This window comes from Watersipora subatra, chromosome 2 (genome assembly GCF_963576615.1).
Source record: "Watersipora subatra chromosome 2, tzWatSuba1.1, whole genome shotgun sequence".
NCBI lineage: Eukaryota > Metazoa > Bryozoa > Gymnolaemata > Cheilostomatida > Watersiporidae > Watersipora > Watersipora subatra.
The window spans coordinates 20652240-20671067 of NC_088709.1; the positions used below are offsets into that span (position 1 = coordinate 20652240).

At 34.9% G+C, this 18828-nt stretch overlaps 2 protein-coding genes across 2 annotated transcripts; both read left to right on the forward strand.

Annotated features, from left to right (window-relative positions):
- Window positions 1–6312: 6312 nt before the first annotated feature.
- On the forward strand, window positions 6313–7537 carry LOC137387298 (zinc finger protein ZFP2-like). The gene has a single exon (XM_068073672.1). The coding sequence runs from the start codon at window positions 6396–6398 to the stop codon at window positions 7440–7442; it is 1047 nt and encodes a 348-aa protein (XP_067929773.1). The 5' UTR covers window positions 6313–6395; the 3' UTR covers window positions 7443–7537.
- Window positions 7538–13199: 5662 nt separating this feature from the next.
- On the forward strand, window positions 13200–15904 carry LOC137388042 (gastrula zinc finger protein XlCGF57.1-like). The gene is made up of 3 exons (XM_068074559.1): window positions 13200–13217; window positions 15324–15751; window positions 15832–15904. The coding sequence occupies exons 1-3, from the start codon at window positions 13200–13202 to the stop codon at window positions 15902–15904; spliced, it is 519 nt and encodes a 172-aa protein (XP_067930660.1).
- Window positions 15905–18828: the final 2924 nt, after the last annotated feature.

The window sequence follows — 18828 nt, forward strand, 5'->3', positions numbered from 1 at the left end:
TGACCAAACCTTCTGATGTTGAAAACATGGAATCAATTACTTTTGTAATTAAATATTTGTAGCAAAGCTTTAATTTTTTAGTGCATGAAATTTCTTACATAATGCTGAGCAATAGTTCACAAAACAGTTATGGTTTCCTGTTAGATTTACAATTAGATCTTTTAGTGGAAATCCAGTTTCATCATGTAGCATTCTGGCCTGCTTAAGGGTTAAAAACACATTTTTTTTATGGTATTAACAGCTGCAGATAACATTAAAGATTTTGGTTTCAATGCTTGTTCAATTATGGAAAATATTTTGTATATGCTGCTAACATGTACAGGCTACCTTCCAAGCTTTAAAGGCTGTTTTTGACGTTACAGGTATGCAGAGTGTATAAGCCGCAACCGCTGATTTTCCATTTGATTAACACACAGTAAAACTTCTATTTGAAGGCGACCTTTATTTAAGCGCCACCTCTATTTGACCGTCTATTTAATATTCAGTGGCCTTTACGAACCCATATCTAAGTCCATCTTCGAACTCCGAATGTGTTCTTTATTTGTTAAAATTTTGAAATCAACCATGTGAACATCATTAATAACTGTATTAGGCTAATACTAGTTCTTTTTCGACATGAACTTGATACTCCGACATACACTGTACATGTATGTGATAAACTGTTTACATTTACAATGGTATGTAAATTATTACTTTTATGCTAAAAGTTGTGCATAGCAATGCAGTTAAAAGTTCATCTTTTGTGCGAAATACAATGCAGAAAAGTTTTTCGTTGCCCAGAAAATTGTTTGGACCCTAATATCAACTAGTTCAGCAGTGCGAAAGAAGAGTTGAGGACAAAAAACATTGTAGAAGGTTTTGAAGCCTAGAAGCCATCATAGCCAGAAGATTCTCGTTCCATCGGAGGCAATAATCAGAATGCGACTGGCCGAGCAAATGATGCAAAAATTTTTGTTTTCAAAATTATTAAATAATCACTAATGGTTTCTGTACAACCAATGATACACAGCCCCCAAGAATAGGCAACAGCTATCATATGGGTGGGGTTTAATGATCGAGCTCTGTTGCGATTGTGCTAGCCTGGGTTTCGGAGCTAACACAATTCTCATGGGGCGGTCGCGTTGCCTTGTTAGATTTTGGAAAACACGGCTCGCTGTTATTGTTTCATTAGCTCCTTCAGTCAGTAGACCCCACAGTTCGCAATAGTAAACTTTGAACTTTTACCATGTATTATGTGTATTATGTGTTCTACTTCTACAACTTCTACAATGTCGCTTCTACTTTGTGTCCTCTGTTTGACGGAGCAGCATTTATGCCCCCTCGGGCTCGGCACTTTTCCTAAATGGTTTTTCACAATTGTCAAAGTATCAGATCGAGTTAAATAAAGAACTATTCTAATGAAACATCGTGTGTGGATGCATTTGTTACATATTTCGATGGCGTTGCTTTCAAAGTTTAAAAAAGCCAACAAGCTATGAGTTACAATGCGGTCTTAAATATGCCGTAACAATGCCTGCTACATTGTACGATGTCTCTGAAAATAATTTTAATTTTTCAACAGAATGGTCATGTCTTCATATCAGTTTATAAACTACCTTGTGGGCAACCCTAAAACCAAAATGTTGGACTTGGACCTTAGCGACTTCGAATCGAAGTGCAGCTTTTATAATTATGATGATCGATCTTCTCAGGCACATCATCACTAAAGCCATGCCAACCACTGCGGCAATAATGAAAGAATTCTTATTTGTTCAATATTGTTATTATTTGTACCATTTTATGGGTAATTTTCTATTGAATACTTTATATTATGGATTCATAGAGATCAAACGAGATTAATTTCAAAGTTTCAGTCTAATAGAGGTAGCATTTATCTAAAGGGTGCAACTGTCTTTTCCAACCCTCTTCTTGTATTGGTGTTCTATTAGAGCTGACGTTCAAGTCAAGGTGGCGCTCAAATAGAGATTTTATGATGAGTATGCTCTTTTAAGATGCACAGGCAATAATTTTTCTTGTGCTATTTAGAATGTTTTGGTCTCACATTATCTAATACAATGGTTACCTTGAGCACTATGAGCACCTCTGAGGTATTGGTTAACTAACCTCAAGTTGTTTTGAATGGTATGCAAGCTTATTACCAAGCCAAGTTCTATGGTGGATGATGATTTAGGACATTTGACAGTCATTTTAAGGCTGGAAGATTGATGTGATCAGTTGTCCTTGGCCAGTTGAAGTTATACACATAGTAGTAGAGCAAATGTCTGTAGCTCATCAGTTTTTCTAAATTGTGTTGTACTTTACTACTACAATATGTAGCGCTTAGAATTGTGGTATTCTTGAGAACCCAATTTGCAATCTGATTTTCAAATTAGAGAGATGTCTATTTTGCATAGCTCTCATTATTTCCTTTTTTTCAAAGCACAATCAACAGATTACACTGGATTTTAATGACAACACGTTTTCTGAATCTAAAAGTTAGACATTCTAGCTATAGCATCTAATGTAAAAGTAGCGATTTTATAGTGGACCGTGCTGATGCAGCATCTGGTGTCTCCCACGGGCAACCTGCTTAGACAGTCTGGTCATAGTATATGGTGGTACTTGCTCCGGTGATGGAATCGCTGGTTAATCTACACCAGGAGGAACCTTGTTGGGTGGTCTTGCCTTAGCAGTTGATGGCTTGTTAGCAGTTTTGCGACAGATTTTCCAGCTATTGCATATGCTGGTTCATTGTGTAGAAATAGAATTCCTGGATAGTCACACTGTTAAGTCTTGTAGTAAAAAGCAATAAGGAAATGCAATCCACTTCAATTATGTAATTCAATTCAATTATGCAGCTCTTCGTCATGCTTGCAAAATTGACTTGACACCAGTCTTCATAATTGCTGAAATTTGATCTCATTTGGTCAACAAGCGGCCAATCAAGACGCTAATGGTTCCGATCGTAGTTGTCAAAGGTCAACATGTTGAAAGTCTATTGCATCGTCGCTAACAACGATTATGTTTGCCACTGATCACAAACTTATGTCGTAGCAGTCCATCGGTGTGGTCAACCGCACAGCTAATCATCGATTTAAGTGATTTTACAAGTGTTTTTATTTTTACAAGTATTTGCTAATGTTTAAGGTAGAAAATAATGTATTTTGTTTTGTATTCAGTTAGAAAATGTAGCGTTATGTGTAGCATTTTTGAAAAGCGTTTAAAAAAAGAAAAAAATAATCACAGGCTTTTAATGATTTTTATAAGCTGAGTTCTTGTATTGGATGCGTCCAGCTCATAGTCTTCACAAAGGCATGACCGAAGCATAAACGACCAGATTGTGACTCAACTTGAAAGTTAACTATTGGTTTTACTAAAATTTAACATTGTTTCCCTGTCAGTTTGTCACATGATGTCACTTGTCCTACATGTTAGTTTTTACTGCATTCAAACTTAATTTGGATGAAACACTTTATGAGCTTCATTTTTTATATGTTTGAACTTACTTTAGTAGCTTTCCTAGTCTATGTATTAGAATCCATTGAGTTTACGCTTACAGACCTTTTAGGTTTGCTTTATGAACAAAACCTACCAGCTGATTTCAAGTAAGTACATTTCTGATGAAACTGCTGATTACCGTAGAACCTCTAATTGAACGCCACTTGGCCCACCTCTATTAGGAATGCCATCTCTATTTAATCGCCACTATGGGAGAAAGGTTGCAAAAAAGAGTGGCACCTTTTAATTTAACGCCGCCTCCATTTCATCGCCACTTTGATAATCATTAATCTTCATGAATCTGTAATATCAAGTGATCAGTAGAAAAGTGTCGACAAAATAATATTGAAAATATATCGTTTACGTCAATAATAAGAAGTTTTGTTTTTGTCCAACTCAAAAGCTTTTTAATTTTTTAAAGCTTCGAAGGCAACTCGAAAGAAATAATTAATAACTCTCTCAGGCTAATAGCAAGGATTACGTGTTTGTCACAATTTCCATTTCCATAACATTTCCATAATTCATTTCCATATTATTTCCATTTCCATAACATTTTCATAATTTATTTCCATATTATTTCCATTGCCATAATTCAATTCCATATTATTTCCATAACATTTCCATAATTCATTTCTATATTATTTCCATAACATTTCCATAATTTATTTCCATATTATTTCCATAATATTTCCATACAATATTTCCTTAGTTTTTTTTCATAGCATTTGCATAAGTTATTTCCATATTATTTCAATTTCCATAACATTTTCATAATTTATTTTCATACATTTTCCATTTCCATAATATTTCCATAATTCATTTCCATATTTTTTCCATTTCCATAATTCATTTCCATATTCTTTCCATTTCCATAAATTTTTCATAATTCATTTCCATTTCCATAACTTCCATATTATTCCCATTTCCATAATTAATTTCCATATTGTTTCTATTTCCATAATTTATTTCCATATTATTTCCATTTCCATAATTTATTTCCATATTATTTCCATTTCCATAACATTTCCATAACTAATTTCTATATTATTTATATTTTCATAATATTTCCGTAATTCATTTCCATATTATTTCCATTTCCGTAACATTTCCATAATTCATTTCCATATTTTTTCTATTTCTATAAAATTTCCATAATTCATTTCCATATTATTTCCATTTTTATAACATTTCCATATTGCTAAAGTAACTTTTCCATATCCATTTCCGTAAAATTATGGAAATATTTATGTTTATGGAAATAAATATAAAAAAGTAAACATTTCCATAATATGTTTAGCGATCCCTGGCTAATAGTAGTTCCTTGTCATTGTAAACGCTGTCTTGATACTTCAAAGTTCATTTAGCCTTTACAAAAACGGTTTACATTTATGATGGTAGATGAACAACTAGTTTTATATGGTTATGTTTAGTGAGCAAAACTTTTTTGTGTTGCATTTGTGATAAAAGCAACACATGAAAGTTTGCCCTGCTAAAAAATTGTTTGCACGCAAATTTTGACTAGTTCAATAGACAGAAAAAGACTTGAGGTCAGAAGACATCGTCAAAGGTATTGGACAACCCGAAAATGTTCGTTCCATGAGTAGCAACAATCAGAACATATAGCTATGCAAGCAACGATGCAAATATTTTAGTTTAAAAGGTGTTAGTTTTTGTTTGTGCATGTAATATAAGTATGGCTCATTTATGTCACTTGTTCATGAATGTAACTTTGTAGCATTTGATAGATTGTAATTATATAAATTTAAACTTTGAAGATTTATGGCATATTGTTTGATACCATCATTGCTATAAACTGATCTTACAATTGATCGATGCTTTTAACTCCTCTTCTATTGCACATATATACCAAGCTAGTTTTTTTCTGCAGGCTGTTGTAAACGTATCAATGAGTGCAATAAGCTTTTATGAAACATCATTAAGTAAAGATTTAGAATAAACATGTTTTCAAATTTAGAATGAAATGAAAATTGGAAGCCGCAACAAATTGTCAAACAGAACACAAGCTATAATATCACTGCAGGTTAATTTCCAGCGATATAATATCAATTGGGACAAGTATTTCCCGGTTGCTCAATGCATACTTTTTAAGATATATTTGACAAGTTGGAGGTAAGTTAGTGAATTTATTGCATCCAAAAGAGTTAATGTCGCTCTACCGGAAGGAGAGGGCAAAATATAGGTGATCTTAGCTTCGCCCGAAGAAGGGTTAACTTTACCTTCCCACAATTCTGACAAGCCGTTTGGAAAATACAACACCAGCTTCTATTTGAACGCCACCTCCACTCGACCACCACTAAAAAGAAAAGATTGAAAAATAGAGCGCAATGGCGTTCAGTTAGAGGCTTTACTGTATATCAACTATTTCAGAATGGATAGATAGACTCGAGTGTCACAATTTTTTTTCACATCAAAATACATCTAAATGTTGTTAATGTTATTTGTCCTTATCATGTATGTGGTTGCTGCAACATGAGCTAAGATGCGCACATACATAGCAACATATTTAAATGTAACCATCCACAAAGTCCTCTCATCCTTATTGTTTACATCTGATAGTTCATATTAGTATTTGTATTATACAAGTATATTAGGCATACTTGCAATGAAAACTCTTATGAATATTATATTGTTTTCAGGGTTCAAATGGCATTTTTATGGTATAAAAATTCTCGAGTGTGAACCATTTTACTAAGCTTGTGGTTCAGAAACTATCAATTTATATTATAGGTCAAGATTGTGGACAGAAATATTTTCAAAGAGATCATAATGATATATCTGGAAGATTGTTATGTACTACCGCTGTAAAGACAAAAATAAAAGGTCTCACTGTAAGGAAACCTCTTCAGTGTGAGCTATGCAGTGCTAGCTTTGCTCTCCGTAGTTATCTAGCAACTCACATGAAAACACATAACGGAGAGAAGCCATTCCAATGTAAGATATGTGGTAGTCGGTTTGCTCATCGCCATAATCTAACAGTGCATATAAGGATTCATACTAGAGAAAAACCATTTCAATGCAATATGTGTAGTAGAAGATTTTCTGAGAGCGGCAATTTAACACATCACATGAGGACTCACACTGGAGAAAAACCATTCCAGTGCAAGATATGCAGCAGTAGCTTTGTTCAACGTGCAAATCTAACAGCTCACATGAAGGTTCATACTGGAGAAAAGTCATTTCGGTGTGAGATATGCAGTAGTCGGTTTGCTCGTCGCCATACTCTAACAATTCACATGAGGACTCACACTGGAGACAAACCATTCCAGTGCAAGATATGCAGCAGTAGCTTTGTTCAACGTGCAAATCTAACAGCTCACATGAAGGTTCATACTGGAGAGAAGCCATTCCAATGTAAGATATGTGGTAGTCGGTTTGCTCATCGCCATAATCTAACAGTGCATATGAGGATTCATACTAGAGAAAAACCATTTCAATGCAATATGTGTAGTAGAAGATTTTCTGAGAGCGGCAATTTAACACATCACATGAGGACTCACACTGGAGAAAAACCATTCCAGTGCAAGATATGCAGCAGTAGCTTTGTTCAACGTGCAAATCTAACAGCTCACATGAAGGTTCATACTGGAGAAAAGCCATTTCGGTGTGAGATATGCAGTAGTCGGTTTGCTCGTCGCCATACTCTAACAATTCACATGAGGACTCACACTGGAGAAAAACCATTCCAGTGCATGATATGCAGCAGTAGCTTCGCCCATCATGCAAATCGAACAGCTCACATGAAGGTTCATACTGGAGAAAAGCCATTTCGGTGTGAGATATGCACTAGTCGATTTGCTCTTCACAATCATCTAACAACACACATGAGGACTCATACTGGAGAGAAACCATTTCAGTGTAAGATATGCAGTCGTCGGTTTGCTCATCGCCATAATCTAACGCGTCATGTGAGGACTCACACTGGAGGGAAACCATTTCGATGTTAGTTGTGCAGTAGTAGCTTGACTCGATGCAATCAATTTCAAACACACTTGAAAAGTCATACTTGCTGGGAGCCATTTCATTATAAGACATACAACTGTACGTGTTGAAATGCATTTAGACACACCCATATGTTCTGATTTGGTTTGTTGTGGTTTTTTGTGTGATCACATATGTTGTACATGAGTTGAAATTTAATTATCTCTTTGTGGTGAAATATACCTAGCTTTGTGGTCAAAAGTTACATATATGTTTTTTATTAATTGACAAGCCTTGGTTCATTTTGGTTGAACTGAAGTGGACATGACTAACAACTGCAACTTTTTGAACATGAGAACATTGGCTGATCCTCCTAACCAACCCTTCTGACATTGAAAACATGGAATCAGTTATACTTTTGTAATTAAATATTTGTAGCAAAGCTTTAATTTTTATAGTACATGAAGTTTCTTACATACCTCCTGAGCAATAATTCACAAAACAGCAAAGTTGTCTGTTAGATTTATATTTAGATGTTTTAGTGGAAATCCAGCCTCATCTTGTAGCATTCTGGCCTGCTTAAAGGTTAAAAACACATTTTTTATAGTATTAACAGCTGCAGATAACATTAAAGATTTTGGCTTCATTGCTTGTTTTATTTTGGAACATATGTTGTATATGCTGCCAACATGTACAGGCTACCCTCCAAACTTTAAAGGCTGTTTTTTACGTTACAGGTATACAGAGTGTATAAGCCGCAACCACTTATTTTCCATTTGTTTAACACACAGTAAAAGTTCTATTTAAAGGCCACTGTTATTTGACCGCCACCTCTATTTGACTGTCTATTTGATATTTACCGCTCTTTACGAACCCATAATAGCAAGTTAACAGTTGAAAAATGTCTACAAAATTGTACTGATAATGACTCAGTTATTTTAATAGCATTTAATCATTTTGTTGTATCTGTTCATTTTTAAGTCCATTTCCAACTCTGAATGTGTTCGTTATTTGTTAAAATTTTGAAATCGACAATGTAGACATCATTAATAACTGTATTAGGCTAATACTAGTTCTTTTTTGACACGAACTTGATACTCTGACATACACTGTACATATATGTGATAAACAGTTTACATTTACAATGGTATATAAACTACTATTTTTAGGCTAAAAGTTGTGCATAGCAATGCAGTTAAAAGTTCATCCTTTGTGCGAAATACATTGCGGAAAAGTTTTTCTCTGCCCAAAAAACTCTTTGGACCCTAATATCAACTAGTTCAGCAGTGTGAAAGAAGAGTTGAGGTCCAAAAACATTGTAAAAGGTATTGAAGCTATAGAAGCCATCATAGCCAGAAGATTCTCGTTCCATCGGAAGCTATAATCAGAATGCGACTGGCCGAGCAAATGATGCAAAAATTTTGTTTTAAAATTATTAAATAATCACTACGGGTTTCTGTACAACCAATGATATACAGCCCCTCAAGAATAGGCAACAGCTATTATTATATGGGTGGGGTTTAATGATCGAGCTCTGTTGCGATTGTGCTAGCCTGGGTTTTGGAGTTAACAGAATTCTCGCGGGGCTGTCGCATTGCCTTGTTAAATATTGGAAAACATGGCTCGCTGTTATTGTTTCATTAGCTCATTCAGTCAGTAGACCCCGCAGTTCGCAATAGTAAACTGAACTTCTACAATGTATTATGTGTTTTACTTCTACAATGTCGCTTCTACTTTGTGTCCTTTGTTCGGCGGAGCAGCATTGATGCCCCTCGGGCTCAGCACTTTTCCTAAATGGTTTTTCACAATTGTCAAAGTATCAGATCGAGTTAAATAAAGAACTATTTTAATGAAACATTGTCCATGGATACAGTTGTCACTTATTTCAATGTCGTTGCTTTCTAAGTTTAAAAAAAGCCAACAAGCTATGAGTTACAATGCGGTCTTAAATATGCCGTAACAATGCCTGCTATTACATTGTACGGTGTCTCTGAATAAAATTTTAGTTGTTCAACAGAATGTTTTAAAGTCTCAATATCAGTTTATAAACTAGCTCATGGACCACCCTAAAACCAAAATGTTGGACTTGGACCTAACCGACTTCGAATCAAAGTGCAGCTTTTATGACTATGATGACCGATCTTCTCAGGCACATCATCACTGAAACCATGGCAACCACTGCAGCAACAATGAAAAAATTCTTATTTGTTCAATATAGTTATTATTTGGTACCATGTTATGGGTAATTTTCTATTGATTACTTTATATTATGGATACGTAATGATCAAACGAGATTAATTTCGAAGTTTTCTAATAGAGGTAGCATTTATCTAAAGAGTGCAACTGTATTTTTCAACCTTTTCCTTGTATTGGTGTTCTAATAGAGCTGGTGTTCAAGTCAAGGTGGCGCTCAAATATAGATTTATGATGAGCATGCTCTTTTGAGATGCCTAAGCAATAATTTTTTTCCAGAAAGTTATGGTCTCACATTATCTAGTATAATGGTTACCTTGAGCACTAATACTTGAGGTATTTGTGAAGTAACCTCAAGTTGTTTTGAATGGTATGCAAGCTTATTACCAAGCCAAGTCCTATGGTGGATGATGGATTAGGACAATTGAGAGTTATTTTAAGGCTGGAAGATTGATGTGATCAGTTATCCTTGGCCAGTTGAAGTTATACACATAGTAGTAGAGCAAATGTCTGTAGTTCATCAGTTTTTCTAAAGTGTGTTGTACTTTACTACTACAATATGTAGCGCTTAGAATTGTGGTATTCTTGAGAACATAATTTGCAAGCTGATTTTCAAGTTAGAGAGATGTCTATTCTGGACAGCTCTCATTATCTCTTTTTTCTTAAAGCACAATCAACAGACTACACTGTATTTTTATGGCAAGACCTTTTCTGAGTTTAAAACTTAGACGTTCTAACTATAGCATCTAATGTAGAAGTAGTAGCGATTGTGTAGTGGATAGTCCTGATGTAGCGTCTGGTGTCCCCCACGGGCAACTTTTTTAGACAGTCTGGTCATGGTATACGGTAGTACTTGCTCCAGTGATGGAAGCGCTGGATAGTCTACACCAGGAGGAACCTTGTTGGGTGGTTTTGCCTTAGCAGTTTATGGCTTTTTAGCAGTTTTGCGCCGAATGAGTAAAAGTATCAGAAATAAATGTTAAGTTTGAATCACTATAACAGCTACTTAAAGATGTAGTTGCGTCAAAAATGAAATTAGGACCCATAAAAGGCTAAAACATCAGCTACAATTTGATGCCATTTTTGTCTTTGTAGACCAACCCTGTCCAGAGATATATGCGTTTGAATGAGGCCCTCTGTTAAAAAGCTCACGTTCCAGCGGGTGCCAATTTCGTGACGTAACAAGCTTGTTATCTGAAACGAAACCACGAGCGATAAAAATGAGGTCGATTCGTTAGCCAATCATGCGTGCGAAATTTTTATATAGGCCGTAATAAAGGTTATCACTCGTAAAACGCGTTGTCTGTGGTCTCGAAGATTCTCATCGTTGTTTCTGATTCAACGCGTTTCAACAATTACTAAGTTATACATAGTTTTAAAATGGCTTCAAGTTCGAGCGACCGCTACTCAGAGTTTTCTGAGCAACTTTAAGTAAAATATTAGAGTAGACAGCCTATGGCCAAAGCTGACAGGCGTCAGCAGCGTTTTGCTGCAGAAGAAGACAGAATGGAGGTAAATTAACTTAGAGTCTTCTATACTTTAGTAAATGTAATATTTTTTATAGTCATAAATACATGTACTAATTAATAAAATGATAATTCTTTGCTATCTCCAATCATCGTTTCATAGCTTATCTGCCGTTTTACCTAGCTATAATATTTTTTTCGAATTTTCTTTGGTAAATTAGAGTCATGATTACAAATTATTTTCACTCGTAGGAAGTGGGTAAAATCGATTGATCATTGCAAATCTTTAATTTCCAGAACCAAAGCTTCGAATCGTTGGCTTGGCGTACTTGCGCCTTTATTAAATGTTTATTCGTTTTTAAAATTACACTCGCAATCTATTCAACTCCCAATTTGGAAGCTGTCAATAGATACGCTTTAGAATGACATATCTATGAATGACATATTTATTGCATCTACTTTGTTTACATTTACTTGTTTTACTGATTACAGAATGTTTATGTCGTCCTACCAGCCGAAGAAGCTTTGTCAGTGTGGAAACTGCCATAAAGGAGAAAGCGAGAATTGAATGCGTGCTGGATGATGTTTTGTTGAGTTTGTTGCAGTAGATGAATTTGTCTTATTGTATCAGCTAATACTATGTGAGTGGCCACGACTTGATGAATATCTTTAATAAAAGCTTTATGCCGAGATGAAAATATTTTTGCTTGTAAAAATTATATAATAAAATAATATTGTTAAAGATAATGCAAAACATGATTTGCAGAATATTGTAGTGAATCGGATATGGTATATGGGTGTCCGCAGAACTGAAGAATGTGAGTTCAAATCCAGTTTGCAGCAGACTTCTCATCCTTAAAATTCTATCCCTGTCTATATTCTTTTCAAAGAGGTGGCTTGCTTATTTCATTAATTTAGTATTCGGTAAGAATACTACTAGCAATGATATACAGCAATGTATATCATTGCTACTAGCAAGAAACTAGTACGTAGGCAATATGTAATAGGCGACATAATGTGGGCGGGGCTTATGGGAGGCTGTATAGGGTAGCTGCAAAACTGCTGATACAAAGACCGCGTCCTACATAAAGTGACTTGACAGAATTACCGTAGACCGGTAGAATTGGTAGTCGGTACCCAAATGTTTAAACAACATTTGGAGAAAGTGAGTAGAACAAATTTTCAATTTTCGTTATTTGAGGCCTTTGAAACATTCATAATAATGCATCTGTAGCAGGATTTAAAATTTTATTCTAGCTAACATGAGCAAATACAAAATAAGATATATGCCAATAGAGCCGCGTAAGACTAGACTTTTATCGCAAATAGCCGATGTGAATACGAGGGATAGAGACAGGTTGCCAAACGCGTGACATCATTTTTGGCGAGGCTGGGCACGTTTTTGTGGCCTGAGCGTTTTTACGGCGATCAGATTTTTTCGGTTTTAATCTTCAAATATCTTGGCAATGCGATTGCGTAACACAACAAACAACATATCAACTGATAGAGAAAAAAAAATGCTTTCTTTTAAGATCAACTTAAATTTTGACGCAACTACATCTTTAAGATTGCTGTTTATAACTATAATTATTTTCATCAAAGTCTACCCCTTTTAAGCATTTTTTGATGTATAATTTGTGTGGGAACTACTCAAGAATGATACTTAAAAGAGGGATTAAACACATTGGAAGCTGCAACGTCAAAAAATGGGATATTATTTTGGGGGCTGACTTATTTTTCACACAAATTTGCACCACTGGTCTTAATAATCATATATTAGTACAACGTCTCAACTCTTCGTGGATGCAACATTTACAGTTGTCCTACTTATTTTTACAAGTATTTGCAAATAGTATTGGTAGAAAATAACGTATTTTGTTTTGTATTCAGTTAGAAAATGTAGCATTATGTGTAGCATTTTTGGAAAATTGTTTAAAAAAGAAAAAGATAATGACACACTTTTAATGATTTTTATAAGCTGAGTTTGTGTATTGGATGCGTTTAGCTCATGGTCTTCACAAAGGCATGACAGGAGCATAAAGGACCAGATCATGACTCAACCTGAAAGTTATAGCCATTGGTTTCATGAAAATATAAAATTTTTCCCTGTTAGTTGGTCACATGATGGCACTTGTCATTCAAGTTAGCTTTTTACTTCATTCTGACTAAATTTGGATGAAGCACTATATGAGCTTTATTTTTTTTTACATGTTTGAACTTACTTCAGTAGCTTTTTCTAGTCTTTGTATTATATTTCATTTAGTACACGCTTACAAACCTTCTAGGTTCCCTTTATTACCAATATGTGCCAGCTGATTCCAAGTATGTACATTTCTGATGAAACTGCTGCTTACCGTAAAACCTTTAATTGGACGTCACGTGGCCCACCTTTATTAGGAATGCCACCTCTATTTAATCGCCACTATGAGAGAAAGGTTGCAAAACAGGGCGCCACCTTATATTTTTAATGCTGCCTCCATTTCACGTTCACTTTGACAATCATTGATCTTTATGAATCCATAATATCAAGTGATCAGTAGAAAAGTGTCTACAAAATAATATTGATAATGTATCGTTTATGTCAATAACAAGAAGTTTTGTTGTTGTCCAACTCGAAAGCTTTTCACTTTTTTAAAGCTTTGAAGGCAACTCTATAGAAATAATTAATAACTCTCTCAGGCTAATAGTAGTTCTTTGACATTGCAAACGCTGTCATAATACTTCGAAGTTCGTTTAGTCTATACAAAAACGGTTTACATTTATGATGGTCGATGAACGACTAGTTTTATATGGTTATGTTTAGTGAGCAAAACCTTTCCGCGTTGCATTTCTGGTAAAAGCAACACATAAAAGTTTGCTCTGCTAAAAAATTGTTTGAACGCAAATTTTAACTAGTTCAGTAGTGCAGAAAAAGAGTTGAGGTGAGAAGACATCGGGAAAGGTATTGGACAACCCAAAAATGTTTGTCCCATGAGTAGCAACAATCAGGATATATAGCTATGCAAGCAACGATGCAAATATTTTAGTTTTAAAAGTGTTAGTTTTTTTTTGTGCAGATAATATAAGTGTGGTTCATTTATGTCACTTGTTCATGAATATAAATTTGTAGCATTTGATAGATTGTATTTATATAACTTTAAACTTTGCAGGTTTATAGCATATTATTTGATAGCATCGTTGATCTTACAATTGATCGATGCTTTTAACTCCTCTTCTATTGCGCATACCAAGCTAGTTTTTGCTGCAAGCTGTAGCAAACATATCAATGAGTGCAATTAGCTTTTATGAAACATCATTAAATAAAGATATAAAATAAACATGTCTTCAAATTTAAAATGAAATAAAATTTGGAGGCTGCAACAAATTGCCAAACGTGACACAAGCTATAATATTACCGCAGGTTAATTCCTAGCGATATAATATCGCTTGGTAGAAATATCTCCTGGTTGCTCAATGCATACCTTTTAAGATATCTTTGACAATTTGGAGGTAAGTTAGCAAGTCTATTGCATCCAAAAGGGTTAATGTCGCTCTACCGGAAGGAGAGGGCAAAATATAGGCGATCCTAGCTTCGCCCATAGAAAGGCTACTCTTTGTCTTCCCACAATTCTGACAAGCCGTTTGGAAAATACAACACCAGCTTCCATTTGAACGCCACCTTCAATGGACCACCACTAAAAAGAAAAGATTGAAAAATAGAGCGCCATGGCATTCAATTAGAGGCTTTACTGTATATCAACTAGTTCAGAATGGATAGATAGACTCGAGTATCAGTGTATCACACAATTTTTTTACACCAAAATACATCTAAAGGTTGTTATTGTTATTTGTCCTTATCATGGATGTGGTTGTTGCAACATGAGCTAAGATGCACACATACATAGCAACATATTTAAATGTAATCAACCACAAAATCCTCTCATCCTTATTGTTTACATCTGATGGTTCATATTAGTATTTTATTATATACAAGTATATTAGGTATACTTGCAATGAAAACTCATAAAAAATATATTATCTACAGGGTTCAATTGACATTTTTATGGTATAATATCTTTTGAGTGTGAACCATATTACTAAGCTGGTGGGCCAGAAACTATCAATTTGTATTATAGGTAAAGATGGTGGCCAGAAATCTTTTGAAAGAGATAAAAATGATATATCTGGAAGATTGTTATGTACTACCGCTGTAAAGACAAAAATAAAAGGTCTCACTGCCAGGAAACCTTTTCACTGTGAGATTTGTAGTGCTATAGCTTTGCTCGCCGCAGTCAACTGGCATCTCAAATGAGAACACACACCGGGGAGAAGCCATTTCAATGTAAAATATGCAGTAGTCGGTTTTCTCATTGCCATAATCTAACAAGTCACATAAGGATTCATACTGGAGAAAAGCCATTCCAGTGCAATATGTGTAGTAGAAGATTTTCTGAGAACGGCCATTTAACAAGACACATGAGGGCTCACACTGGAGAAAAACCATTCCAGTGCAAGACATGCAGCAGAAGCTTTGTTCAACAGGCAAATCTAACAATACACATGAGGACTCATACTGGAGAAAAACCATTTCAGTGCAAGATATGCAGCAGTAGCTTTGTTCAACATGTAAATCTAACAGCTCACATTAAGATTCATACTGGAGAGAAGCCATTTCAGTGTGAGATATGCAGTAGTCGGTTTGCTCACCGTCATGATCTAACATGTCATATGAGGACTCACGTGGAGAAAAACCATTTGAGTGCAAGGTATGCAGTAGTCAGTTTGCTCAACACCATAATCTAACGCGTCATGTGAGGACTCACACTGGAGGGAAGCCATTTCAATGTTAGATGTGCAGTAGTAGCCTTACTCAACGTAATCAATTCAAAACGCACTTGAAAATTCATACTTGACGGGAGCCTTTAGTTATAAGACACGCAACTCTACATGTTTAAATGCATTTGAACACACCATATATTCTGATCTGGTTAAATAAAAATTGTATAGTGAGTCATCTTTTTTGTTGTGTGATCACATATGTTGTATATTGAGTTAAAATTTAATTATCTTTTCGTGGTAAAATATACCAAGCTTTGTGGTCAAAATTCATGTGTATGTTTTCTATTAGTTGACAAGCCTTGGTTCAGTTTGGTTGAACTGAATTGAACATGACTAACAACTGCAACTTTTTGAACATGAGAACATTGGCTGATCATATTGACCATACCTTCTGGCATTGAAAACACAGGATCGATTACTTTTGTAATTAAAGATTTGTAGCAAAGCTTTAATCTTTATAGTGCATGAAGTTTCATACATAATTGCCGAGCAATAGTTCACAAAACAGCTAAGGTTTCCTGATACATTTATTATTAAATTTTGTAGCTGAAATCCTGACTCATCCTGTATCTTTCTGGCCTGCTTAAAGGTTTAAAATACAATGTTTATTGTAAAAAATGCTGCAGATAACATTAATGATTCTGGTTTCATTGCTTGTTTAAATATATGGAAAATATTGTGTATATTGTGTCAACATGAATAGGCTACACCCCAAGCATTAAAGGCTGTTTTTTACGTTACAGTTATACAGAGTGTATAAGCTGCAACCACTTATTTTCCATTTGGTTGACACACAATAAGACTTCTATTTAAAGGCCACTTTTATTTTAGCGCCACCTCTATTTGACCGTCTATTTGATATTCACTGGTCTTTACCAACCAATAATAGCAAGTATCAGTCGAAAAGTGTCTACAAAATTGTCCTAATAATGACTCAGTTATATTTATAGCAACTAGTTTGTTTGTGGTATCTGTTCATATCTAAGTCCATTTTCCAACTCTTAATGTCTTCGTTTTCTGTTAAAATTTTAAAATCAACAATGTAGACATAATTAATAACTGTATTAGACTAATAGGAGTTTCTTTTTGACGCGAACTTGATACTCCGACATACACTGTACATATGTGTGATAAACAGTTTAAATTTGCATGGTTTATAAACTACTAATTTTAGGTTAAATGTTGTGCTTAGCAATGCAGTTAAATGTTCATCCTTTGTGCGAAATGCAATGCGGAAAAGTTTTGCTCTGCCCAAAATATTGTTTGGACCCTAATATCAACTAGTTCAGCAGTGCGAAAGAAGAGTTGAGGTCAAAAGCATTGTGGAAGGTATTGGAGTAGCCTGTCTTGAAAACTTGTTTTTTGCGGAGTTGTTCCTTTGCCGAGCGGGCGAGAAACATATCAGCTTTTCACAAGACGTACTGTACTGCATCTGATGCATCAGCTGCACTCATAGGGAGTTGTTCTCTTCCGTCTAGGTGGCTTGGTTGCGATGTTATGTCGGTTGCTTCATTGATAATCATAACAAGTTTTGTGCAAAGATTTATATAGAAAAAATAAGATTACAACGTTTAACCAGCCATCAGTCTTTGTGGTAAACTCTAGTAGAACTCGAGAACTTAGGCAACAAACGCAACTAAACATGTCGTTATTTGTGCGCTCGGTCAGTTTTATTTCAATTTTTGGTATCAGTCAGTTTTATTTGTTCTTATTGATTTTATTTTCAATTTATTTTCTTCTTAAATTCTACTTATGTTTACAACAGAAACTTTTCTTTGATTAAATGCTGTATTCTTATTTTTTCTACATAATTTTTTGCGCGAAATCCGTTATGATTACCAATAGAGCGACCGCCATAACATAGCAGCCAAGCAGCATAGGCGGAAGAGAATAACTTCCTTTTAGTGCAGCCGATGCATCAGGTGCACTATGTCTTGTGACAAGTTGTTGTGTTGCTCGCCCGCTCGACGGGGGACCACTCTGCAAAAACAGCAGTTTGTCAAGACAGGCTAGTATTGAAGCTATAGAAGCCATGATAGCCAGAAGATGTTCGTTCCATCAGAAGCAGCAATCAGTATGCAACTGACAGAGCAAAAAATGCAAATTCTTTTGTTTCAAAATTATTAAATTTTGTTTCTGTTTGTATTATAGGGATGGTTTTTGTATGAATTTTGAATATTGCTTTTGAATACTTATCTGTAGTATATGATATATTTTCATCATATAACATAAATATTTGCAGATGAATAGCATATTATTTGATAGCATCTTTGCAGTTATCTTAACACAACTTACTATGGATCGTCGCTCGTAATTCCTCTTCCACCGTATATAAAAAGCCAGTTTTGACTGCAAACTGCGGCAAACATATTAATAAGTGCATTAAGCATTTATGCAACATCGTTAAACAAAACGTAAATTGGAAATATACCTTAAATTTTAAAATGATATCAAAAAATTAAACACATCAACCAATTGCGATGAGATGACATGAGATGAATGATTATCGAGAATCAAGAGGATTGACATAATGACCAAGTACATAATTAATGATAGAAATTGAGAACTATTTTGCAGCTAAGCATGGTTTAATGTCACCACATAGGTAGAGAAGAGAGAGGCAAAGTGAATGCTTATCACTATAACATGTGAAGAGGCACTAAAATATGATTGGCTAACAAAAGGACATGCAACACTAATAAACAGCTGTGTGAACAAAAGGTCAAAAACTAAACATCAGTAATTAACCCTTTCGGGAGCAGAGCGATGTTTTTGTCGCTTTGCGATACGGCTGCTAATGGGCAGTGTGACGTTTTTGTCGTTTCGGTAACGTATTTTATTATTGCAGTTTATGGTTAGCTAAATGCCGTTTTTTGTTTACTTTTTTACCAATAGCAAGCTACGATATAGTAGTTTCGGTTAGTCTCAAAAATTT

Bases quoted from the DNA above. Each gene is read 5' to 3' on its own strand.
- LOC137387298 (XM_068073672.1), top strand. From the start codon at position 6,396: ATGAAAACACATAACGGAGAGAAGCCATTCCAATGTAAGATATGTGGT.
- LOC137388042 (XM_068074559.1), top strand. The intron at 15,752-15,831 runs GTTTGCTCACCG...GGTATGCAGTAG, and splicing joins TGTGAGATATGCAGTAGTCG to TCAGTTTGCTCAACACCATA.